The sequence below is a fragment of the Nothoprocta perdicaria genome, unplaced genomic scaffold, assembly GCF_003342845.1.
Source record: "Nothoprocta perdicaria isolate Ctin4 unplaced genomic scaffold, notPer1 scaffold_295, whole genome shotgun sequence".
Taxonomy (NCBI): Eukaryota; Metazoa; Chordata; class Aves; order Tinamiformes; family Tinamidae; genus Nothoprocta; species Nothoprocta perdicaria.
Window position 1 is genome coordinate 72,287 of NW_020455527.1, and position 27,480 is coordinate 99,766.

The 27,480-nt window shown below is 39.4% G+C and overlaps 1 protein-coding gene across 1 annotated transcript in view; it reads right to left on the reverse strand.

Annotated features, from left to right (window-relative positions):
• Positions 1-891: 891 nt before the first annotated feature.
• ADGRV1 (adhesion G protein-coupled receptor V1) overlaps positions 892-27,480 on the reverse strand; it is a 225,333-nt gene continuing 198,744 nt past the window's right edge. Inside the window, exons 90-92 of the mRNA XM_026041834.1 lie at positions 10,668-10,859; positions 9,286-9,463; positions 892-1,341 (exon numbers count right to left, since the gene is read on the reverse strand). Coding sequence (XP_025897619.1) covers positions 1,223-1,341; positions 9,286-9,463; positions 10,668-10,859 — 489 coding nt within the window. The 3' untranslated portion in view covers positions 892-1,222. The remainder of the gene's footprint in view (positions 1,342-9,285; positions 9,464-10,667; positions 10,860-27,480) is intronic.

Genomic DNA, 27,480 nt, shown 5'->3' on the forward strand with positions numbered 1-27,480 from the left:
ACAGAATTAGGACACTAGAAAAAAATTTATCTTAGATTAGACATTAGATAAAGTGGGGTTTTTTTTTAATTAATTAGTAATTTGTTATAGAGAAAGGAGCTTGTATATATAATAAAATTTACAGAAAGGTTTCCATAACAAAGGCTTTCAATTACAAAGAGAGCCTGTGGCTTAGAGCTTGCTCAACTTAAAACCTTTAGGCAAGTTCCTGAAGTAGCTATGAAAAGTTTGCTTCTCATTTACTGTATTTCTAAAATATGCTCAGGAATGGTCAGAGGAAAATTCTCTTGGCCTCCTGCTTTAATGTGTTTTTTTTCCAAGAGTGTGTGCAGAAGCAGAGTTAATGATTCCTGCAAGATCAGTCTGCCTCACCCTCTCAGTTCTGCAATACTTGCTCGGTATTTTTTTTCCAAGGGAGTAACTTTTCCTGCTCGTTTGTGACCCCAGATTACTGATCTGACCCCATCTGTAATGCGATACTGAAACCCTTCAATCAGAACAGGGATATCTGTGTAGCACCCACAGAGCTTAGCAGAAAGTTCAGCTCCTTCAAATTCTTCCCCTAATCCTTCCAGAAAAAGAATTTAACAGTAAGAAAACAACAAAGTAACACAGTCAGCAAGGTACAACTACCCTGCAACAAGCTTCATGGATCCATCTCATTCTTGTCCTTCCCTCTGTTTCCTTTCATCATGTATTTTACCATGTCAGAGTTCAAAATTTAAGCTCTGAGTCAAGACTGTGTGCAGAGTTCACCAAATCTGGTTCTCAAAACCAATCAGAATAACATAGTTTAGGAAACTTAGAATTTTGCAATTCAAATGCTTCTTTGTCCAACAGAGTGTCTCTATCATCTTCCAACTCCATCAAGAGTAAGCAAAAATAATAGACTTTTTTGTATCAAACAAACTCTATTTACTTTTTATTAAAGTGTTACACATACAGGTTAATTAAAAAAGCTACAGTTCACAAAATATGTGCCTCTAGCTAGAAGATACAAATCTAGGCCAGTTGTCATTATATCTGTGGATGTTCAGTCACTGTAAAGTTCTACAGTTTACTCTCTGATATACAAAAACCCCACATGCTTTGTTAAGACATTCAGTACAACTCACAGCATCCTACTACACAGCTTCATATAGTGTTTTAGTGCAAAAGGAAGTACAAATATAAAAATGCTGAAGTTTGAAGTAAAAAAAAAAAAAGAGAAAAAAGCAAAAAGTTAGAGATGAGTGTCTGCTATGGGTATCCGTCTAAGCTCTACGATCTGGGAGTTAGCCATGCTGCCGCCATCCTGGCTGCCGTGGCAGGAATCGTTATCGCTCACACTGAGACCTGCACCTGCAACACAGAAGCCAAAAGAAGAATCAGTGAGAATCACAGGAAGGGTGACACCCCCTCCTGCCTCGTAGCTGCTCGGCTTCCTTCGCATTACTCAAGTTCTTCCCTTGCCCACAAGCATACAGCAAGTTTTCCTCTCCTGGTCAACAATTCTGCATTCACAGCCTGTAGCTCCAAGTGACATAGTTTTGTACCATCCAGATACACTTTTTCTTACTTCCACTGTCAGTCATTTAAATTGTCTCAGTAAAGGGCACAATAGCTATTCAGAGGTTGCCTTGAAATCACAAAAGTGTAAATCAAGGCCTGGTTTAGACTGGGTTCTTGGCCTGACTCTTAAAACCTGCTATTTCCAAGAATTTCTTCACAAAGAATTTTTAATCATTTAACTTCCTTGTTAAAGTGTAATTCCAGCTGTTTTAATAGGACTGTAATTTCAACATGAGAAAAGATGCCGTCTAAATATTCTTAAACCCACATTTGGCTCAGGCTCGTGTATTGTGTTTTTCTTCTGTTGTGAGAGAATACGAGACTTGGGCTCATGGAAACTTCCCAGACAGCTCTGGAAGAGCCCTCCAGAGGCCACCTTGTCCATCCCTTTGCCCAGAGTACTGCTAGCAAGTTGCTTCCTTGTACTTTTGCCATTGGATTATTCAGGTGAAGGTACCTAATCCTGTACTTCATTTTCTGAAATGTGTGTTTTTTCCACACTGCTTCTTCACAGAGTATCTGTTGGAAGTATAAACTTCAGTGTGCTCTAGCTTCCCCTGTGTTTGCACTGCAGAGTAAATCAGCTACAAAATACAAAGCTCTTATTAGGCATTACAGTGCTTGGGCTTCAGATTTATTCAGAACTGCACATCAATGTAATTAGGCATGATTTCAAAACAGACTAATGTCAGATATGATCTTCCAGCAATGTCATTTACAAATAGCCAAAAGCTAGGAAAGTTATTCTGTTTGGAGAAAAGTATCTGATCTGTAGCTACATTCAGCTCAGCAGAGTTACAGAGCAATGACATTTGACTCAACAGGCCCTGAGCACGATATATTGGGACAGGCAAGGATTTACATTTTTATATGAAAAAGATTCTTCAGAAATTCCTATCAGCTGTACAGTGAAATCTGTTCTTTCCCTCTTAGTTGACATTCCAGTCTTTGGCTTGTTTGGCAAAAAGAAATTTCAGCTTTTGGAGCTTCCTCTTAATTTTTTATGCCTCCAATTGCTCCTCTTCTATTAACTTTTTTCATAACTTTCCTTCTGCAAAGTGGAAAAGAAGTTAAGAAAGGGGGGGAGCAGTGGGAGAGAATGAGGATGCTCACTTGCTGTAAGAAGCGAGGCTGAAATCTTGAATGTGGAGATGGGTTTAGAAAACAGAACAAGCTGAAAGGTTGGAGCAGGTAAGAGACCCAGGGGGCCTAACTCCAGTGAAACAGAGTTTACTGCAAAGAGCCTCAAGCTAGTGGAGACCTGCATAAGACTTTCCACTCTGCAGAACTCTGCAGGCTTTCCAGAACAGATCTGGAAGTAGTCCAGGTACGAGGCCCTTAACTCCTAAGCAGAGCTGTGTGAATACAGCGAATCGCATCCAGGCAGAAAGGGGGATTTCTGCATCATGAGCCTTCTCACATCCAGTCCTGGAGCTCGGGTAGGTGAAATGGTGCTGGATTCATTCACATCTGCTAGTTTAGACATGATGTGGGGTCTGTATGACCCAAGATCTTTAGAGAGCAGGGATTACTGTCAGATATGACAAGAGTAAAGAGTTACCTGATGAACAAAGGTATCATAATAAAGACAGGAACATTAGGTGCCGAATCATCAGAATTCTTATCTATAAGCCTATTGACAACAAGCAAGACATAACTGCTGGCTTGCCATACTTGTTCATCTATACTGTTACATACATTTATCTATACTGTTACATACATTTTTGAGCTTTTCTTTGAATCATGATCCTAATGACTAAGCTGTTTGAAGGTCCTAGGAAAAACAGCAATTGCACCAGGGAATGATTTATTTTTTTCTTAACCTCTCTAAAACTGTTTGTTTTGGAAAAGAAAAATGAGTGAAGGAATGGTAGTAGAGAAGGTGAATCAGACTGTTGTATTTACCATTTGATGACAGAAGAATAAAGTAATATTTGTGAAGGAAATAAGACTTTATATGGAAGAATATAAAATATTTCTTATATAGCATCATTAACACTGAAACTTATGCTCAAAACTTTTGTTTAGGCTACAAATGGTATGGATTTCCAAAAGGAAAAACATATAATGATTGAAAACATTTACAACTATATTATCCAAAATTTTCTTTGCATATATCCACGAACAACCAGGCTTCAAAGGCTGGGGTAGGAAAGACACTTCTCTTGCTGGTGATTACACTGCAGTTGTTTAGTAGGGGCTTCCTTGAGGAATCTAGTGCTGGTCACTAAACAAAGATCAGATACATCAGACACCAGACTAATGTGGTATGATATCACACATGTTCCTGAATGTCATACGTGCGTGCTTTGTGCAAAGTAAGCGGTGACTTTTTTGGTTGAGGAGGTTCTTATCAGGAACATGATAAACCTGAGATTGAAGTGGGCTACCTTGGCTCTGCAACAGCCTCCTTCTCCTGCTGATGCATGGGCAAAGTATTTAAGAGCGGATCCTTTTTAGGAATGACAACTGAAATGTAACCAGGATACTGAACTACCAAACAACTGGCAGAGCAGGAAGGGTAGGACTGTTTACACGGTGCTGTTTCACAGAGTTCATAGGTCCAGCTTGTTCCCAGATCACAGCAGAATTTAAACAGTCATGTCCAAAAAAGTAGGTGGATGGTGGGTAAGCAGCCAATACTGCTCTTTTTTTTTTCCACAATTTGTGAAGCTATTATTTCAAGAAGAGTACAAAAGAAAATGCAGCCTTTTTCCCCTTCCTTTTGTATCAAAGGGCTAGCTATAAACTGAAAAGTCACGGCTTGCTTTGCAAAATGAGCAAGATCCCTCCAGTGACATCTACTGGTTGCAACCCTTCACCAGAGCATTCCGACGCTCAGGGAATTCCAGTTGGCATCATTTAACTGATAACAATTTAATTGACAATTTAATCACAATTCTGCACTACAGCATTTTAAAGGAGATGCAGATTGCTTTGTAATTACTGTAGCCATAACTTCTAGGGATTTATTCTTTTATCTCATGAGCACTCAGATCTTACTGAGTCACTCCTGAATTGTATTGCATGTGTAAAATGTAATAGACATAAAATTAATATGCTACACAGACAAAATATATTTCTTTCTTTAGAGTCTTGACTCTACAGAAATGACAGCAACAGACATCCAGACATCTGGAAAGTTCAGAGCCCTGGAACAGGCTGCCAAGAGAGGGTGTGGAGTCTCCTTCTCCGGAGATCTTCAAAACCTGCTCACAATCCTGTGCCCCGTGCTCTAGGTGACCCTGTGTGTGCAGGGGGGTTGGACTGGATGATCTCTAAAGGTCCCTTCCAACTTACAGATTCTATGATTCTATGATCTTATGGAGTCACGTTCAACAGGCAGATGTTAGCAAACTTGTGAGCAATCACAAATGAGTAGAAGAATGAATAACAAACTGGCTATCCTTCCTCCCCTGTTCCTGTGAAGTGCTGCCTCAGAATGGAGTGAAGTGGCAGGGCCTGGCAGGAATCCCGCACTTTGCCACTATCCAGAATTTATCCGTTCTGTGACAAAGGGTAGGACTTGTCTCCAAGTCTGGGAGAGCAGCTTGGGCAACTTGCTGCTTTGGACAGATTCTACCTGGTTTTGTTCAACTGGATCCCACGTTAACTACCTAAACCTATCCAACAAGTAAAAGTTAGTTCTTACTAACCAGGAATCACTTTAGAGGGGGCTTTAGTCTAAATTACTGGCACATATATACTACCCTGACGTCGATCAGGAAGGTGAGGGTCTCATAAAATTGTCTAATAATACAAACCTTACAAAAGAAATCACGGAGGCAAACAAAGTCTAGTCCAAAATAACAGAATTCTTTAAAGTTAATTGGAGCAATTAACAGTAACTAATTAGTAAATAATTAGCCTTTCCCAAGAAAGGGTAGAAGCCAAGTTTTTAATTCATTTTAAAAGCCATAAATGAAATAAAGTATATCTTCCAAGTCATACTAATTATCATCCAGAAAAAGAATGTTATAGCAAGTATCAATAGGCAGAACATATCCCTAGATGTTCTTCCCTGCTGTAATTTTACATCATTTCCCTTATACAAATGGCCTTGGAGCTGACTAAATTTCCAAAGGTTTATCACAGCATAACAAGCTGTGGGCACAGTGAATCCTAACTATTTCTTTCTATATAGGAATGAGCATATTTGATGGAAAGGAGGAATTCATGGGTAGTGCAGTCAGAGGCCAGAGTTTTATGATACAGGAAGTCCAACTTTTGGATTTCTGGCACCAAATAAAAAAGCTGCATCCATATGATGCAAAGTTTGCACACAGGAAGCATAACAGTTGGTTAAGAAAACGTTGTAAACTGTACAATTTTTGCCCAGCTAATTTGCAAGAAATGCAGCCGGGTGCCTTCACCTGATGCAGTCTGCATTTCTGGTTAATCTGTAATTAGACCCAGTATTAATGATTACAGACCCAAGGGCTAAGTGCATAGTTCTACGACACATTTCTTTAGCAATAAGGCCAGCTGTGCCAATGCATCTATTTGTAGACTGGCACTGCAAGTGGTAACTTACCAAACTGCTGCAAGTTTAGGGAAAAAACTGCCGTGTAGGCTTGATTTTTTTAGCCTGCATCATTTCAGCCATTGGGTTTACAGTAGGGCCCCAGCCACGAACGCATTAATATCACTGAGAGTGGCAAACTGCCCTGCAAGGGTGGGACACGAGGGCAGGAATGAGATTTTAGCTTTGCTGACAGCAAAACAGATTCACGAATTATACCCTAATTTTCACTGATCCTGGCTGCCAGATTAGGCCTCGGGGCTACAGACCATGAGCATAAATTAAAGAAACCCTCAGACTGCTCCAAATTACATTAGCACAAAGGACAGATGAAGTGTAAAAAGGCATAAAGGCATTTCTGCATATCCCTCTGCTAATTAGTGTTGATCCTCAGCCAACCTCTAGATTCGGAGCTAATGTTTTAACACGGCTAGAACAGAGCTCAGTTATAGATTGACAGTTTTAGGGAATCACAAAGAATGAGGGTTTCTGCTCCAGGTTACTGTAGGTAAAACTCAAGCAGTAATAGAACTAGCTTTCCTATGTTGCCACTGTAACCTGAAGCCATTCCTCGCAGTTTCAAAGGTGATAAAAACAGCTAATGTGGTGCCAATCACCTTCCGCCTACTCTCCCAGCAGCTAGGATGAAAGAATTCTCCATCTCCTGAAATGAAGTTTCACCTAAAAAGGTCAAGAAGCACCAAGTAAAGTAGAGGACTAACAGTGTCCCCTAAAGAGAAGGCAGCAAGAGGCAACTCAACTGCCCAAACATTTCAGCCCTACTTTTTTTGAGCTCCTGCTGGTTCCCAACACCCACTGAGCTGGATAAAGGCACCAAACTGTCAGAGTGGAGCAGAGGGGAGCGACCAGGGAAGAGACACAGGGAGAAGGAGAGGAGAAAGAGGAAGAACTCTCTGACTGCAGCTCAGCGAACACGTAAACAACAGAAGCCTGCACTGTACAAATGGAGAAGAAATCCCACTTTCTATCATCTTTACCACTGCCTTGTATCAGAGCCACTTTGATTCCTTTATAATCCTAGAATCACCAAATCATTAAGGTTGGAAGGGACCTTTAGAGATCATCTAGTCCAACCCCCCTGTACACACAGGGTCAAATGCACTGAACTGCACTGGCAAGCAGATATAGCTATTAAAAAAGCAAAACAAAACAAAACAGTGATTTTTATTTTTACTAAAAATCACTTTTATTTCATTCGAAGTAATGTAATCCAAAATGTCCTCTCAAACTGCCCCGAGTACCTGTTTAAAATCCTCTTCATTCAAAAGGCTTGTAAGAACAAATTATAATAAATTATTAATAAAGAAATACAAATGGCACTCACAAAAAAATATGCAAAAAAGAATCAAAGTTGGTTTTAGATCTACTTCTCTAGCAGGACAGAGACTAAGGATTGAACTTGAAGATTTATTAAAAAAAACTTAAATGCTGTATCAGGTTGTGTTGAGTTTTATCAACCATGAAGTTTAACTGCTACTGCTGCCTGCTAGACTGGTCTTTGACATAATTAGACATGATTTAAGGCTGAGCCTTCCACACACTGCGTAGTGTTTGCTGCAGTGAATAGGCCAACTGGTATCGATTGAGCTGCTTGAGACACCAATGCACTGTGTTGGATGGGGGGGCTTATTAAATGCTAATGTGTTAAAATGTACTAGTGTTAAAATCTTCATATATTATTAAAAATATTCTGAATTATCTGGTTTAAGATATTCGGAAAGTGGAAAACAAAAGATAAAGTCAAAGCTACATACCTGGGTAGCAAAGGGTTTTAGAGGGTTTGCAAATCTAAGTGTATGCATCCAGGTCTGAAAGTCTTGCCCCAAACCTTTAGCATTTCATTACATAGCAGCAAACCAAGTATATGTAGGTTTCAAACTACCCAGGTAGTAGGACAATACAATTTCTGTGACAATGTGTACAAAAATTCTTATTTCTTAGCACTAGTTCAGTTATTTATTGTCCAACTATCTTCTCAATCAAAAGAGCTTTCTGCAAAGAAAAACAATGGAAGTCCTAAGAAATAAAGTATTATGAATAAAATGGCTCCTCCATTAGCAAAATTCTCAGTCTTCCATGGAGTTTGACCTTTTCCAGTGCTATCACTGAAGGGAAGATAACTCCTGAAATTAGCAGTAAACTGTCAGAGCACTTTCACCTGCTAATTTAGTCAGTATCTTGACCTTGTCCTCTTGAAAGCTCCACGATATTCCAAAAGATCAAGCAAATGGCCTCCAGTCATGTGCCTAAGTACCTTACCAAGCCCTTCCCTTTGTATTGCTCCTGGTGCCTGCGGCCATGGGCTTGGGAAGTGTGTGCCAGATCTTACCAGGTGACATTCTTTTACCTTGTCACCTGTTATCAGGTGTGCATTTATTCTGCCTAAAGCCATGCCCGGCTATCAATTCATATTATCATCTCTATCATCATTTCAATGACCTAAAGTTTTGCTGGTGGGCATTGGTGAGAGAGAAGATGAACAATACTTGGCTGAGAACCCTGAGGGCAAAGACTGGCATTTGGAAGACTTGAACTCCTGATTACAAATGATCAGTTTTACAAGGGTAGCCTGAGCGTTGGCACCTAGAGAGGCCTCCCTCCCTCGTGTCCTCCAGCAGCTTTGTGAGATAATCACAGTTGTCTGTTGTTCTCGGGCAGAATTTCATCGAGTTTATGGTCTAGGGTAGACCATTTTTCAGGCCTAAATGTGTATCTGGCATGTAGAAATATAGATACTTGGTTCTACACTTTTGGGGAGCATCAGTAGTTATGAAATAAAGCTATTTCTCACAAATGCATATATAATAAAGATATGTACCACATATACACCACATGTATGCACTTGAAAAAAAAGGAACAGAAGATAAGGCCACTAATGGTTTGGTGGAGGCAGTAAGTTAGTATTTAAATATTCATGGAAATATGTTAAAACTTGCAGTCTGTTACTAGTTTTTGTAGGTCTGCTTATCATCATTACTCAAACTGTATTTTTGCAGACTATTTTTCTTTATTATTTTAGATAGTCTGCACAGTATTTTTAGTTCATTGAGTAATAACTGAAGCCAAAGTAATTTTGCTTTAGATTTTCACTGGTAATTAGATTACATTAACAGCAACTGAATCTCATGGAATGGTGACATTGTGAGAACGAAGAACAGAGAAGTCTTCAAGAAGGCCGAAGTGCCACTCACCAGTCTTCAAAGCAAATATTAGGTCATCAAATTCCTGTGACTCCTCATCAGCTACCAGTGAGCTGTTACTAAATCCTCCGGCAGGGTGGAAGACATTGCCATTTTGTGGGCTCGGTGTGAAGGCCGCGCTGGCCTGGCTGGCCGGCTGCAGGGAAGCCCTCTCCCAGTCTGCCGGCACCTTTAACGAGTTTAAAAAGACACGTAAGTGCTGGAAGCAAAACTCCTGTACACAAATAATTTACATTATTATTTACGATTCTTTTTCGAAGTAACAGATTTGAACCTACGACCAGAGCTGTACTTGAGGACATGACATTTGTAGTCAAGTATTCTGTGATTTCTCTAGTGAACCAAAGGGAGAAAATATAAATAAAAAAATAAATAAACAAACAAACAGAATTTGATTACAAGTCATTAACCTCATGCATAACCTTGCTGGTTCCAAAAGTTAACATATCCCTATTTTCCCTTTTTCTGAACATTGGCCTCTAGTATGGAAAAGTTTAAATTAAAGCACTGAAAGGTTCCAGTCAAAATATCCCTACTCACTCCTATCGCTGCCCTTTCCTCTGCTAGACCCTGCCTCTCCCTTCTATAACCCAAGCTTTCAAGTAAGGTGTCAGCTGGTTTACAGCCCAACAGATTTGATGATATCTTTGTAAAATTACAGCTGCCGCTTAATTTTGAAGTGGAGCTGACACTCGTGAGCTGACACTCATGAATCATCAGGTTGATGAAAAAGGGGATTTTTTGAAAAATTATTTCCTCCTTACTTACGATGAAAAGTCAAAATGCTGAACTCTTAAAAACTTGTATTTTAGGACAATCAAAATAGATTTTGAGCAGAGGGAGGAGCTCATTGATCATCTACAACTTTGCATGCTGCATTTTGAGTGCCTGCCACATGGAGCTGGGAAGTCATGCTGCCCATGAACTGGGGAGTCGGGCATCACCTTACATGAGAAGATGAGAAGCATTCCAGTTGCAACTGATTGAATAACTTCCCTGCAAATTTGCAGAAATTAGGCAGAACATGACTTTGGAAAATCAGAGACTTAAAACTCATCCAAGACATAAACTGAAAGAACTAACTACTTTTGATGACACTGTAATCAACACCCATACTAAACGGCAGACTCAAGTTGAAAAAGTGAAATTCTCTAGATGGGATATTAGCAGGCAATTTTAAGTCCCAAGAACATTACCATGGAAAAGGATAAGAATGGTGAAAAGAAAAAAAAAAATCAATTTCAAAATCATGCAGAATTTGGAAAAACAAAATGGAAGAATAGCACTAGCAAGTGTTCATTTCACTCCCGTGTATTACACTTAAATCTCTGTTACTTTGAATCCACAGAGTAATGAGGATGGGCCACGGGTACCTCTTCCATGGCGCTGATGAGGTTCTGGGTGGATTTGCTGATCTCGGCGCCCGCGGGCGGGAGGCCGCTGCCGTGCGTGAAGAAAGCGGAGCCGCCCGCCGCGTGGCCGTTCATGTCCACGGTGTAACTCGCCTTCACGGGACAGCAAAGCTGGTTGTGCAGGATAAAATACACCACAAAGACGTAGAGGCCCTAAAATGCAGGGACAGAAAAAAGCACATCAGCGTTGGGAATGAAGGCGTCTTCGATCACACTGGGGACCCAGTCCCAGCAAGGTCCTGTATGCTGGAGCAGATGCCTGTCTTCACACTAACAAGCAGTGCTTCGTAGGGTTGCACTGATCTTTTTGGTTAATAAGGGAACATGTCAGTGTCAATCAGAGATTTGGAAATTAAAGAGTAAGTTCATAACCTGAGGCCTCCAGCAAAACATAATCCCTCCTCCCCAAAAGAAGAGTTATTAAAAATTATTTGGTTGAACCCACACAGTTGCAGAGCAAAGCCAAGATGACAAAAACAACAGAACCAGCTTAAGTTTCATAGCTGTCATAATAGTAAAATTACGGGTTATGGACTTCTTTACAATAGAAGTTGGCAACTGGCTCCTAACCACAAGGCTTTGTTCTCCTCCTGACCTGCTGGCTCTTTACATACTTGCCCCAGCTTTAGTCTCACGCAAGCTGCACTGCTGTCGTCACAGATACCAAGGAGCAGTTATAAACTAGATTCTCTATGAGATCCACCAATTCAACAGTCCTTCATTTGTGATTACTACAAAGGCTCCTACTGTATGTTTCTGCAATTCTTCTTTAAAACTTGCTAATTTTGACCTTTATGCTTAGCCAAGAAAAAGCATCATAACAACATCTTTTGTTTGCATAGAAACCCAGCAACTGAACTTCTGAATATGAAATCTGACTTTCTCTTTTTGATCTAATTCTTAAATTGCATAAATACTGAGGTAAAATCATTCATTTCAATTAGGCAGTGAACCAATTCTGTAATTAATGAAGACAAGGTTGACCAAGAGATTACACAGAGAAAACTTCAGGATTCTTCCTCATTACTGCAATACAATTAAATTTGCCAGATTTTTATAGTTCCCAAGTCAAGACTCCCCAAACCAATTATACTAAATAGAACAATTTATTAGAAAGGTACGGATAGGTGCAGAAGTAATAATCGGGATTAAACATAGTAAGGAGTTTCACCTGTTATGTTGGAGAACTTCAAATGGAAATAACTTTGAATATATATTGAGACTGGAAACACCCAACCTATATATTCATTTCCACCCATGCAAAACAGACAACATCAAATAACTCTTGATGATCCACAGATTCATAGTGAAGTCATAGACAAAAATATATGACAACGTGGTCTGTAATAAGCCTAGTTTGAAGATGCACATAACAAGGCAATGCAATTCAATAAGATTGCAATCTGAGGTGGTCAAAGGATATGCAAGTAACCCCATACACATTCTATAAAGTTACACAACAATACATGTCTGTGTTTTCTTTTTTTAAAAAACAGTGAGTTTTTTATGTTTCTTTTCCAGCAAAAACAAAATGAAATGCGAATGAAATGTGAAAAACAAAAATGCTAAAATCTACTTTAAAAGAACTTTTTCCAATTTTTTCACACTATTGTTTTTTATCACCAAGATCCAGAGCTCTGAGAAACTTGTAAAGGAAACTTCTTTGTGATACATGTAAATACATTCCAAAAAACTGAAATACATGTTGTACTTAAGAAGCATTAAAAAGGAACTGAAATATCCTTTCATTCTACAAACAAATCCAAGGACTCTCATGTAGGTCAAGCACAATGGGACCAGCAACTAGATTTTTCTTTTTTATTGCAAGTTATTTCATGGATATAAAAAGGGATGATGATTCTAAGAAGAATGGATAGCAGGAGCGCTATAGAATTCAGAGCAGCCGCTGGCATCCCAGCCTCTAAGGACCTAGCCATAAAAGTTGCCTATACATTTTAAATGGGCTTGAATTTTTCGAGCAAACCCATAAGCTGAGCACAAATAATACTCCACACTTGGGTCTTTCTGAACCGCGTGGACATAAAGCACTGATATGGATGGCCCATGTTATGTCAGACTCTTGTACATGGCCTCAGTGTGGACCTTCTTCCAGTTGACACAACCACAGGACAGTGCCAAAATTCTCTATTTAACTGGAGCCCTGTATCTGTCAACCAAAAGAGAAGAGGATTATAATATTATGGAATAGATACTTGATCTCACATCCACATGAGCAATTTGATAGCCCCCCCCCCCCCAACATACGAAACCCCGGAGAGCCAGGCTCCGTCTGACTGGATGATCTCTAAAGGTCCCTTCCAACTTTAAGCATTCTATGATTCAGTGATGCCACGGATCAAGCTGTATAGATCTGTGCTCGTTTTAGCACTAGCAGCTACCATATTGTTTGCTTTGAAAGAGCACAGGAAGTGCACCTACATCCAGGTTGTGTCAGTGAGCCACAATTTTCACAGTCTTAAGACTTAGTTTTCAAAAGCACTAGTCTGAAAATCAAAATAGTCTTCATTACATGCGACTTATGCCCATAATAATTTGAAAACGATTCTAAATAAAATATAAAATAAGACTGCTAGCATGGTAGTATAGTCCCATTATGTTTATTGTGAATGAGTTTGGCCCTGTTGACACCATGGACTTTAAGCCAGCCTGTAAAACCTAGCTACTCATGTACCATCTTACCATACTCATGTAGTGGGTACCACCAAGTGCTATTCCACCCAAAACTTCTCCCGGTACAAAAGCACAGTCCTTGATAGGTTGGACCAGACATGGATACAGCGAGGAGTCTGTTTCTCTTGAGAGGCCTACCAGACTTGCAAGATGTTCAGAGAAGATATCTAAATACTCCAGAGGAATCAGAAAAAGTAGGACTGAGTAGAAGGGCTTTGGATATTGGCAGCACAGATAATGATCTCTCTCTTAAAAGTTTCAAAATGTATGATAATGCTAATTCTTTATTCTTCAGAAGAATTAATTCCACAGCTTCCATGCAAACAAACAGACAAGAAAACCCTCCCAAGTCTCCTAGCACCAGTCCCCTCTGCTGCTGCATACAAATTCAGAGCCGTTGTCCTCATCTCCCAAGCATGTGCAGGGTGGCCAAAAGAAACTGTTTGGTCTAGGAGTGAAAAGAGTGATGATTGCTACCCTGTAAAGCCTGGCCCAGGGATGCTGGAAGAAGACAGAACAATTAAGCTAAAGAACTAGGGCTTTAGAGGATTTATCTGCAACACTAAATAACTGCTGTGGTCTGGGCCCACAGGACTATTCACAAAGCATTTAATCCCATGTCATTTACAGTTACATTATGCTGGTAGTATTAATACTCTTGCTAATGCTACAGCAAAAGATAAGAGGGGAAAGTGTTACTAATATGTCAGCTCTAGAGAAAAGACGACTAGTACTTCAAGCAGGCAAGCAGACTGCTGAAAAGGTGGAGGGACAGAGCTTAAAATTCTTCCCAAACATGTCTGGTGGTTGCCTGAAAAAAATAATGTGCAAGCTACTGTCAGTAATGGCTGCTATTTATTTTACTGGCATGTGCTGATGGAAGACGATTCAGCTTTTGCTATTTCATCACAGTAAGTTGATCTGTATTTCTCTGTTTATCCACCCTATCTCCTCTTTTGCACAGTTCTATCAGGGGAAAAAAATGATCCAGAAAAAAAACAGAGCTACAGCTTAAGGAATTCTCACACAGCGAAGTGTCCACTGGGGACTTTTTCAGCTAGTGCATTGGGAACAGCCTTGATGCTGCTCTAGATTATGCCAGATGCTTCATCCTTCGGGCTGTAGTTACTCACACTTTAGAGGAAGAAGAGAGGTTGTTCTGCTTCCTTTTGTAATTTATGGGAAGGTTTTGTGCATGTATGCACGAGAGGAATTCTCATATATAACAGCTAGAGATACGACAGTCCTAATTTACTTATTTTAAATCACTGAAGCTTTGAAATACAAAGACGTATCTGTAGGAAGCTAATAAATGAACGAAAAACTTCTGCAGCTCTCCAGAGAAGGGCAGAGCACATTTTATACTTTCATGAGAGCACAGGCAAACCTGGTGGACAGGTCCACATTTGATGCTTATTTGCTTTCTCTCCCGCTCTTCGTCCTCCCGTCCTGCATGTTCCAGGTCACGGTGCTGCCACTGCAGTGTGTCTGAGCCTGGTGACCGAGTAGTGAGGAAGGATACGACAGCCTGGAGGCCACCGACAAACTGCTGGGGTTTTTTCTAGCTCTTTTTTCCTCCCTGAGAAGTAAAATTACTATAGTCCTCCATAATTTTAAATTGGTCTTGCAAGACTTTTATTGCTCCAATAGAAACAAACATATAAAAACATTAGCTCTTTCTTTAGTAAGATATATCACACTTCTCATAGATATATTTTCTGGCAGATAGACTCTTGCTGATGTTGAATAAACTCTGTGTTTCCAAAGAGAAGTGGATTCAAATAGAGCCATAATAATATCTCCTATATGCCTGTTTTCAAAGCCATCTACTTTAGGGGAATGGCTTTTCTATTTCTAAAAATAAAGTATCTGTGCAGGACTTCTGGTAAAGATTTGTAATTTTCAGCAGTTCCTCAACCCATTTCAGCATATTTATCAGCACTAACAAAAATTCAAGGTGCATTTTTTAGCTCATATTTTAATAAGGAAAAATTCATTTGATAGCCATTATTTGTGTGACTATATATTTTTAAAAATGCCTTTTCAAAAAAGGTTAAAGAGAAATCAGTGTTTGTAAGAGAAGGTTGTGTCTTTTGTTAGATCAGAGAAGAGCCTGGTTCTTTTTTTCTATCCATGTCCTTAGATCACCACAGCTACAACATGGCTTTTATTTCTGAAGTTACACATTTGTGTAAAAACAACAACCAAAAAAATCCTGACGTTTGTGAGGCTCCATGGGGATTTTACTAACTTACTGGAAGCTCGCAGGTTATAGGCTTCTGTTTTCTTGTGTAGTTTTCCATCACTGGCCAGCCACAGCCTGCTTTGGATTAACACTGCTTTACATAACAAGTGCTTACTGCTTTTGGGAAAATTACTGGTCTGATTGCTCCAAATAATTTGCATGTCTTACCATGTTCAAGAAGTTAGTATCTACATTGCAAGAAATGACTCATCATGCTAAACTATATTCAGGAAATATAATCAGGACCATCATACAGTGCCTTATATTAGTTTGATATTGTTGTGTTTCCTAAGCTATTTTGGAAAAATATCGGCCATGCAGTCAGTTTTCAGAAACACAAGTATCCCTGCTACCCAAGTGACACAAATAAAGCATATATCATTCCTATTTGTTCCTCCAAGTTTTGTTGTCAGAGGTAATCGTGACAATTTGCACACACATTTCTGTGCACACCTAATTATTAAAAGGCAGATCTTTAACATACAGTGCATTTTTCCTGAATCTTTATCACCGTATTTTTCTTTCAGAACAATGTGGAGAGCTTTTATCGGTGTCATCACGACAAAAGCAACATCTTAGTCACATGATACTACAGCTGAAGCCACCACGTAACATCTCCCACTCGGAGCTCTCCAGAAATATTAACCTTTGAAATGTACACCAGATCCTTCTGTTTTAACTGTTTTTTTCTTAACACCGAAAGTCACTCCAGTGAATGTTACATCTTTTGGCAGCGCAGCCCTGCCAAGCTGGTGATTCTGCTGAAGTCAACCTTAGATCTGCTGTGTATCATCAAGCTTCAGGCTGCTTAATTGCAATTAAATACCCATTTTGATGAAACTATCATCATTCTTACCAAGCATATCTTTTCTCTTGTCACAGTTTCTATTGAGAACATTTACTTCTTATCAGCAGTTTTCTTCCTGAGGCGTTTACTCTCTATTTCACTTAATAGACAAGGATTTATCTTCGTTAAGGACAAAATTATAAAAATTAACATGAAAATCGGGAGACAGCAATTAAACAAGGACTGCAAACCTCAAACAAACCAAACTCTCCTAACAAGCAACATCATAAGGCTACTTCTCTTGATAGAGATTTTCCATCTTTTTTTTTTAACTAAATAACATCTATTACCTGCTGAACCAACCAGCCACTGATAAAGTCATATACATAAAGTTCACTCTTCATACATAAAGTCATCACAAGATAATGGAATGAAGAGAAGTAATCATTGATAAATCTGTCATTAAATAAAGAGTGTATTTACACGTCCACATGACCAAGACATATTTCTACTGGCTTCTTTTTTTATAAAGTTCCTATAGGAACTTTATAAGTTCCTTTTTATAAATCCTTGGATTAAAAGGTTATATGCATATTTTGTAATAATGATAAAAACATTGTGCTTACAGCATTATTAATATGTTTTCCTAATATTAATGTACAACATGAAACTTATCTAAACAGCCAAGTTTCTTTCTTCGCGCAGAGCCAGTTACGCCAAAACCCGGCCGTTTCTAGCCAAAGCCATAAATTCCTCTCTTGCAAACTACATTCAGCTCATATTTAGTCTAAACTTGGCTGAGGCTTACCTGGGAGGTTCACAAACCCTGGCAAATCTTTAAAGAGCAGATTTGCTTGGATACTCAGGATTCACTATAAATATTTTGCATAGCTCTCAGAACACTCTCAGCTACTCCCACACAACAGTCATTTTTACCTCAGCCTTGCAAATAGTGGAAACATGTTTTGTTGTTGTTGTTTTGGGTTTTTTTTTGTTTTTTTTTTTTTTTTTCCCCAAGATGACAGATTTAAGCTTTAAAAGAGTCAGATTCAGTTTGAAGAAACACTGAAAATACAGCTGCTTAGCCAGAATTACCAGATGTGTGAACTGGGCTAGAATAAAAATCCCGTTACTTCCTTCCAATGCAGTCATACTGGAAATATTAAGAAAGCCACATTTTTCTACTTCAGTGCCTCTAGCTGAGGAGGAAACAAACAGTGAGTCAAACACCAAAGGGCCCAACAGCGGGACAGCCCGGTCTGTGAAGGGCAAGCACCAGCGAGGCAGCAGCATGCCCATCGGCTCCCAACTCCCCTCCATTTCTGGCCGGGCTCCCTCACCAACACTGTGGGATTCTGGAAATGATGCCCGCTGCTCACGGCTGCAGGAGGCTGCCAACAGCCACAAGCACCAAAGCAGAGCGGCCCCTGCCATGCCGGGCCCCAGCCCCATCTCTGCCTGCCCCCTTTCCCCTCCTCGCCCTCTCCTCTCCTGTTCCTGCACTGAATCAGGAGCTGCAGCCTTGGGGGGCTGCTTTGCGTGAGCTGCTTCCTGGGCATGGGGCTGCTTGGAAGACTGGTTGGGAGCAGGGAGCTGCTAGATCAAATAGGAATGAAAAAAAAAAAACCTATTTGTCTACTGAGGAACCTTACACTAAAAATCAAACAGAATGACAAAGTCTGTAAGGTTTTTCCTGACATATTTTTCAACTGTAAAAACCTAGAAATATCATGGGTCATGACTTTACACCTATGTTTTTACAATATTTTGCAAATATTTCTTCTCACACTTGCTTTCCAAGGCAAACATTCATAGCCTTGCATTTCAGCTCACACCTTACAGTCTGAGACTATTAATGTTTCAATTGCTCTCTCAAATAGACTAGAAATGACAGGTGAAAAAGCCTTCTTCATCTCTGCCCCTGGGTCAACAGCTTCCCTGCCTAGTAATGTTAGATCAGTAAATTCCATATTTATATCTTTAAACAGGCTGAAAGGTATCATATGAAGGATGTGCCGCAGAGGGAAGCCAGCAACTGAAGAAGCATTCGGAACTATACAAACCAGCATCACTGACTAGAGGTCAATCCTGTCCATATAAAAAAGCCAAGAATATCATATTTCTGCAGAACATGAAAATATTCTTTTAATATTATTTTATGGAAACAGTATTTTCTATTTATGTGTATTAATGACATACATAAGAGTTAAAAATAAAAGAAATGGGAAAATAAAAGTCATCACTGACACAGTGAGTCAAAAGAGAGAAGCCAGCTCTATTTACTGCTGAACTCATTTGCTACTACAGACAACCTCATAAAATGAAGCCCTGATTGTCATCATTATTGTTTTAACAATGAGGGGTTTTTTTTCTGTTCATGAATTCTTGCAATGTCTAAATACCTCTTGTGTCTATTGTTTTCTCTGTATTTGCTGTTACACTTTTGTATTTGACTGAGAAAGGGGAAAGACCATTTATTTAGCAGCATTTCTCTCGACTAGCTCAACAGAATAAATCTATAATTGACTGGTACTACATCAGTAGCCCAAAACACATGCAAATTAAAAAAAAAAAATCTAGCTTGGAGGGAACTCACAACACAAGGTTTGTGGATTACTGATATGATTAATTCTCATATATCTTCTACCTAGAAGTCTTTTGGGAGCAAGATTGATGAGAATAAGGTGTTCTGGCCCTTCAGCAACCTCTCACTCCTGGAAACACCTTTTTGGGCATGCCATACTCAGGCAGAGCCACCGAGATGCTTTAGGACCTTAATAAACCCTCATCAGCTTCAGAACCCCCTTGGTTAAAACCGACCCCAGCAGGGACGTTACAATGGCATGTGCTAGTATGTGACACGGCTTTTTATAGCCAGAATAACAAATATGTACCTTACTATATCAAGGGGTGATTCTGCCAGAGAGCTCGGACTATCTCAGAAGTGGAGGTCCTGCTTGGCAGACCTCGCTTTAAATGGTAACCTTCGCAGCCTGTCAGCAGTTCACACTCCACTCCCCTTGGTTTTAATGAAAATTACTGTAGTTCCTTACTGCCTTTCTGCAGCAGAAGGCAAGTCTTATTTATAAAGTAGGAAGTTAGCACTGTTTTGGTTAGGAATGCTCTTCAAAGAACGGGAAACGTGGGCAAAAAAGAGGACAAGGACTAGACATCCTTTCATTTCTGACAAGTAAGTGAATGCAAGGAGGTGGAGGTGCAATAATATATTTGGCTCTGTCATTGAAATCATTCACTTCCTGGCTTGACATAATGAGCTGATTTTCCTTTCCCCTCTGTCCTCCCTGCAACAACTGCAAGGAAAGCAGAGAGTGCAGGATAAAAAAAAAAAAAAAAAAGTGTTACTCAAACTAAACTTTAAAGCAATTCATATTAAACACAGATATAATGCCAGTCTTGTATTACGACCTTTGGGTTGACACAGTTAGTCTTGCAGAGTTTTAAACATAAATGGTAGCTCTAGAAGTTTTGCAGGTTACAACTTTTGTTATTTTTAATGGAAAAATGACTGGCATAAACAATTTACTTAGTGGCTTTTAAAATAAAAGCGTTAGCACATTCAGACAGGGTACCACAAATAAGTCTTGGGGGAAAAAAAAAAAAAGATGGAAAGTTCCATAATTAAAATGAGGAATGAAATGAACAGAGAGCTATTTCCACTGACTGATTCTAAACAGGGGTCACTGTCTACTTTTGAAATGTTCAGAACACTTAGTAGAGTAATAATCCTGTAATACTGAGTTTTCTACCTTCAAAAAATCCTACACTATATGCTAATGCACAATGTAACACCAATGAACATATATTTATATATATTTAAATACCTCAAAACTAAAGAATGGGAACATTTCAACTTTTGTGCCTTGCTAATTTTATTGAGTGCTTTAGGTATATAGCTCTATCACTGTCAGCAACAGATAGTTCAAGTCATGAAGCACATATCAGATTGTTTGCTCTGCATGTACTTGGAAAACAAGACGCTACTTTCCCTTCTGGAAATTCTCTCTAATGGATTAATGCCACAAGTGACCTAAGATGCTTGCAGCATTCAACAGGAAAAAATGGATATGACCTGTTCTGCAAACCATTCCTGCTATCTGTGAAGTATTTCTTAAGAGGAAAAAAATGATAGGAGCTGTTGAAGGATAGACTGTTCCATATTTTCAAAGCAAAGAGCTTAGCTGTTGCTTTGGGTAAGGGGTTACTTCTCCTTTCTTCCTCTTACTGAGCATGGAATATACGTCCTCCTGAGGTCTCCCTCTTTGTGTGAGGGCTGTGGATTGCTGTCTATTCTTCCCAGCACCCTTGTATGGCAGTAACTGCTGGCTCTGCAGTATTGTGTTTTCTCACAGCAAAACCACCCAAAGCGTTTGACAGAGCTGTCTTGGCTGCACAGTGAAGCTCAATGTAAAGCAAATACAGAAAGCTGCCAGTTCTCAGCCAGAGAAACAGCTCCTTATGGTAGTCCTACAATGGAGTGCAAGGCTGGAAAACGCCTTCTGCTTTTCCTGCGTTGCAGTGCCAGTTCACGTGTTCCACTGTGTGTGGCAATCCAGAGTCTGGTGTTCCCACTGCATTCCATAAAGACAACATACAATACAAATAGACTGACTGCACTTTTGTGCTTTTACACCTGCATGAAGCACAGGCCCTCCTCTCAAACTATAATCACGACGGTTCTTGGTACAGGCTCACTCCAAAAACTGCAGCTCCATGTTTTATATTGATACTACTAAAACTGGCCAAGCCAGTTTCTCTAACCAGTCTCAGGGGAGAACTGCTGCCTCTCTCCTTCAAATATCCAGCTCCTGCCTCACTGCTATTCCAGGGTCTTTTTGGTTAGCAGGGTTTCAAAGCTACAAACAGCCTGTGAGATTTAAGTAATTTTTTGGGGGGGTTGCTAAGAGATAATAAATATTTTTCTGTAACATAAATACATATTACTTTGTGTTTGTACATCTTCACTTTTACACAAATATAGTAGGCAACAGCATAACATTTCCTATCAGCACAATTATTCTTTGAGCATAAGGAGCAGGTAAGGCCAGCTTTAACAAACAGCAGAGCTTCCATTTCAGGCCTCAGGTAGTTCTGCTCCACATGGAACTATCATAGAATTCAAATGCACAAATATTAAAAAATGCTGTTATATTACTAGATGTAACTTTTCTGGAAAAGATGAAAAAACATAAAACAGATAAGGAAGATTGTATGTACCATTATGAATCACAGAATCACAGAATGTTCAAGCTTGGAAGGGACCTCTAGAGATCATCTAGTCCAACCTTCCTGCTCAAGCAGGCACACCTACAGCATGTGGCACAGGGTGGCATCCAGGCGGGTTTTGAAGACCTCCAGAGTAGGAGACTCCACAACCTCCCTGGGCAGCCTGTTCCACTGCTCTGTCACCCTAACAGGAAAGAAGTTGCTCCTCACCTGGAGACGGAACTTCTTGTGCTTCAGCTTGTGGCCATTACCCCTCGTCCTATCGCTGGCCACCAGTGAAAACAGCCTGTCCCCTTCCTCCCTGAATCGGTACAACTTATGTGACACACTTTTGTTACCTTTTACCTTTACTGCAAAAACAGAGTGAATGGAGTGTGTAAACTGAATTTCGTCATTTAGAAAGGAGTTTAGCAAGGAAATATATAAGCAGTGATAGCATCAATCTTTCCAGACTTTACGGAAAGCTGCAGAAAAGAAATCAGAGATTATGACTTCATCTCACATAATGATTAGCACACACTTCTATACTGGAAGAAAGTGCTATAATACAATGCATTATAAGCACAAGAAAAGATGACAGATGGGTGGATAAAACATTTAAAATGCCAGTAACATTTTGATCTACAGAAGAATGTCACACCAAGAAGGCATTTTTATCCTAGGCAAGTGGATATCACTCTGTCAGGTGAGATCGTTTATTACTATTAATACTAAAGTAATGGGCAGAATCTGCTCCAAAATGCTATTTCTGAATCATTTTTAAAGTAAATAAATTATTAATACATAGTTTAGACAGAAATAGCATGTGTTGCAGATGTTCATAAATGCAGCACTTACAGCATGGCTGTTGGGATAATTACAGCATCCTGCTGGACTTCAATGTTTATTTGATTAAGCACTTACTAAAACATCTATTATTTAGTAAACCTTAATTACATGTATCAAAGTAGAAATTTAATACAAAACATGATCCATTCTAATGATCACTCTAAAAGCCAATGTCCACTGAGGAGGAGGATGCCTAGAGTCCTCATATGACACCCGGAGTGTGCACAGCCCGTGGCAAAGAGAAGTGATTATGGAAGGGCAAGGCCAAAAGCAAATACTTAATTCATTTTATTAAGGAAAAGCATCTTAGGCAACGTAATAAGCCTAATTCCATCATACAGAGGAGATGACATAGCAAACTTAGGGGCTCCTTTCTTCTGTAGCTGACTGTGAAATTACCCCTTCTCAATAGATATGAGGAAGTAGGAAAATGCACCTAAACCACAACCTGCATGACTCTTCCATCTCTATGCTAGAACCTGACAGCCAAGCCTCTTTTTTTCATATATATATGTATAAAAAAAAAATAAAATGGTTAAATCCTTTAAATTTTACTGAAGTACTTTTTAAAGAGATATACAGTATATCTTTGATTCATATGTGAACAATGCTCATAAAAATATCTTTTAATAATTCACTAGATGGCTAAATCTGTCATGTAACATACAAAAATCATTCTCTTGGCAGAAAGCTATTTGTATGATTCTGGGATTAAGGCATTTATTTCTACATTCTCTGCATTGGTACTATGCAAAAGGAAATTACCAAGCAAGCAAGTTAGACATCATTTAATATTATATACAGTATTATTTTCTTCGAGACCATGTTTGACATTTTAGCTGTTACAAATCCCTTTCACCAAATGCTAAGTAAGCGTTTAGCAAAGTGCCTAAGCAGTGTGTGCTAATGCTCTTTGCCAATGGAAAGCAGGGAGGCAAGGGCAGACAATCCAGAAAGAGCTGCTGCCAGCAAGAGGAGTGTCTTTATTTAGATTAGGCTGAAAATCATTCCCCCCACAGCTCCTTATATTCCCTGCTTTCACAGAAAATTAATGGACTACTAGCTCTATCTTTGGCTTCCATTTAGAAAATGCAGTCCCCTTTTAGAAAACACAGCACTGGAAGCAGTACAAAATAAGAGATTCATAGTAATATGGCTTAGTAACTGAGCACAAATGTTAATTACAGGAGCCATTAAAATCTCATCTTAAATCAAAGACTGCTGGGTGGCCCTACACAAGTTACTTCTCCTCCCATGGCTTTCATACCAGCCACCTATAAAACAGAGGTGAAGCCTCCATCTCCAATAAGTAACCTGAAGATGGACAGTAATAATTCATAATAAGACAAACTGCTACACAGCTGACATTACTGGAGTCATTTCAATTTATTATTTGTTCAAATGATCTTACTTACCAATGTATTACAGTAATTTTGAGAAAAAAACCTATTTGTGATTGCTTTGCAATTTCTTAACAATATATTAGGTTAAAATATGGTTAAAATATATATTACATTAATAAAAATACTGCACTTCTTAATTTCCTAGAACTTTGTACAAAATAACCCAAATACAATCTAATTTGTTTTCTACAGATATACAGAGAAAAAGCTATCAAAATTTTTGTTAGTTAAGACATTTATAAAATTTTGTGCTATAAGGGCTACCCTAAAGGTACTTTCTCCACTTGGTCTTCAAGTGTCCTTTAGGAAAGTGGGACAGTTACACAGTTATTTTCAAGGATTCAGGAGAATGACTTGAACCAAATTCCCCAGGACTAGCTAATCATGGACAAATTACTTAGCCTAGTTCTGCTCTGCTGCTTTAGAAAAACTTCAGCTGCTCCATGAATCTCATCTTCTTCCTATATCCTATCCTAAAGCCTATGAAAGACATCTATACTCTTGTTTATATGTCAGCCAAAGCCCTGTGGTAATGTGGATACAAATGATTTGGTTGTTCTTCTGAAACTCTCTCTTAGGGAAAATGAAAAAAGGATCTCAAACTGGGACTGAAGGCAGGCAAGGAAATACTACAAGTGGTGCTAGCAAATGTTTTGTGCTCAATATATTGAATGTGTAGATGAATTAAAAATATGCAGAAGGAGACAGAGACTCAGGTAAGAACAGGGCTCTTTTCGAAACTAAAGTTCAGTACAGTTTCAAGGATGGGACTGGATTCCTGCTGTGAGAAGAAGAGGGGAAGCTTAGCTGCTTGTTGCAAAATCCACAGGCACTGGCCTTTGCACAGTATTAAGGAAGGGACACGTGAGTCAGCTGAATCATGAAGAACATGTGGTAACTTTAGCTTGGAAGGGACCTTTTCCTACTTACTCCGTTGTGTGCCTCATCCTCCCACCACGCATGCTATGGACAGGCTGGCTTCATCTTCCTGATGACCTCCTCCTACATTCCTGGCTAGAAAAGTGGCAGCCTGCCCATCACACTGGCCTCTTGTCTAAGTGCCTCCTCGCACTGCCAGTCTTGTGTGTCCAGAGTCCACTGTTGTCTCGTGTCCCAGGTTAAAAATTCTTCAGGGCACAGAATACCTTTTTGGTCTATGCTTGTACAGTATGTGATACACGGCAGTCCTGGCCTAGGCATGAACTCTGGAGCGCTGCAATTAATAAAGAATCACACTTTTTGAGTTTTGGGGAATATTCAGGACTAAATAATTGCCAGGCATTAACATTTACTGACAGGCACTCCTTTCAGTACTCCTAGGTAACCCCTGAGTTACTCGGATAAAGCAAGTTATCCCAGCATGAGTTTATTTTTCAAGACTTTAGATGATGTTTGTCAGAAAAAAAATAGTGCAATAAGAAAAGAGAATCATTCCTCATCCCTGAAGGGCAACATGGTATTTTCACTTTTCACACAATATTTTACTGTTTATTTTCTTTTTAAGAACATAAAGAGGCATTTACATTTGATATAACATGGCAGTATCAAAATCTCAATATTCAAACATTCTATTAATTGAAAATATCCAGAAAACAGTAACTTATCATATGTACAGTGAAACACACTATAGAATCACATCTCTCTTTACTGAGCACTTAAAATAAACAAGTTTCCTAATTTAGATGCCTACAGGTACTTACTGTAGTGTGACTTACTCTTTTTTTATCCACTGATATAAATGAAGTGACAGAATTGAAATTTAATCTATAGCACGTATTTTCTTTTATGAAGCAAAAAATTCTGTCACATAGGTTGGTGTACTTGGCTTTTAATAGATGGTTTCACAAAAGTTAGCGTGGGAATATTAAAACTTTGTAGGAAAGCAACGGTCTTGGTCTTCCTGGTGAGAATCACTGTTTTCCTAACCCCTTTCAAAATCAAGAATGGAAAAAAAAAAAGGTTCTGTAAGGGCTTCTGGCTCCACTCCATTCAGAAAGGAATTTCTTTGCCTATTAAGATGCCAGATTCCTGTTTCCTGGAGCTCAAAAGATTAATCCTAGAGGGTGCTGAGGCCCAGTAAATGCTGAAAGTTCAAAATCCTCTGGTGGGTGTTCACAGTAGCTCATGATTTCTCAGAATAAGTTTTCAAGTTCCCAGCCTGCTTTCCTGTTACAGCTTTCCTGAAGCACAATCTCAGCAGGACAAAGTCTGTCTTTGGACAACCTGCACTCCAAGAGCTCATGTGCCCTACTTACATACACATGCACGTACATACAATAGGAGGATACCTCTGTCAAAACCAAGTCTTCTCCTCATCTTTCTTTAAGAAGACATACAAAGAACAAAGAACAAATACCAGTGTAGTTACCAGTTTTGCAATTTGGGGATCTAATATATCTCTGTCACTGAAACTTTCCATGACTCTGTTGTAACAGCAAAACAACACATGTGAAGATTTAAACAAATAATAAGCTGACAGAACAAGTTGATTTGGTGCTTTTTTTTAAATCCAATTGACCTTTGTCAAGGCAAAAGCAAAAGAGCAACACTTGACATTTTGCTCAAAATAAAGAAAACATAATTTAGCAATTTTCATCCAGCTGTGGTTAGCTCCAGCTTCACAGTTGCTCAACTCCTTCCTGACACAAATGATTTGCAATCCTCACATGCATTAGAAAGCTTCCTGAGAGAGTTGTTACTAAGCGGGTATATTCAGAGCTCACATTTAACTGCTGACATGTTCTTCTTTGGGGGAAAAATGTCCTTTACAAAAATTCAGTATGAAGAAAAACATTGGCGATGTTACATTTCAAAAGTTCAAACCGACCAACTTTGGCATAAATGTACAGCAGTACAGCTAATGTTACCTAAATTCATGATCCTTTTTTATTAATAGAAGGAAATACTAAAACTATCATAGATTTTAGTGATAGGGCAGCCACACAGTGTACCTGTGAGCTGATTAGGTATTTAACTGTTTGTGTACACACACTCTAAGTGCCAGACCACCGTGCTCACAAATGCTCTCAGGGTGAACTTACCTTTCAAAGCAATGTCCTAAGCTTTCCTTAGGGCCCTTTCACTGACTCCTCTCCAGAGCAGAGCTGAAGTGTTGGAGCTCCAAAAGTTGTTCTGATTTAGGATCAACTCTGATAAAGGACTTAAGTCTCTAAATCCTGCGTGCTGGGAGAAGGGGCAGGTCACACAGCACTGACGGGACTCAGTAGCTGCTGGGCCAAGGCCACTGGAGGTGCAGACACAGAACAGGCCATTGCTGGCAGGCAAAACACTCGCAGGCTTCTCCAATATGATTTTTAAACCGCTGTTCATTGTTAATTGATTTCCCTCCTGCACCTGCCCTAAATGGAGTTCATTTTTCTCGAACAATGTGCTCAGTACTGTGCATGGGATTCCAAATAATGCATCCCCAGCACCATTTACAATGGCACTAATATCTCTGTTGGGTACAGATGAGCATCACATTTGCTTCTTTTATGGCTGTATTATATTGGTGATTCGCATTCATGCTGTGATAAAGAGGCAGACCCACCTCAGTTCCATCTAGCTAACCAATTT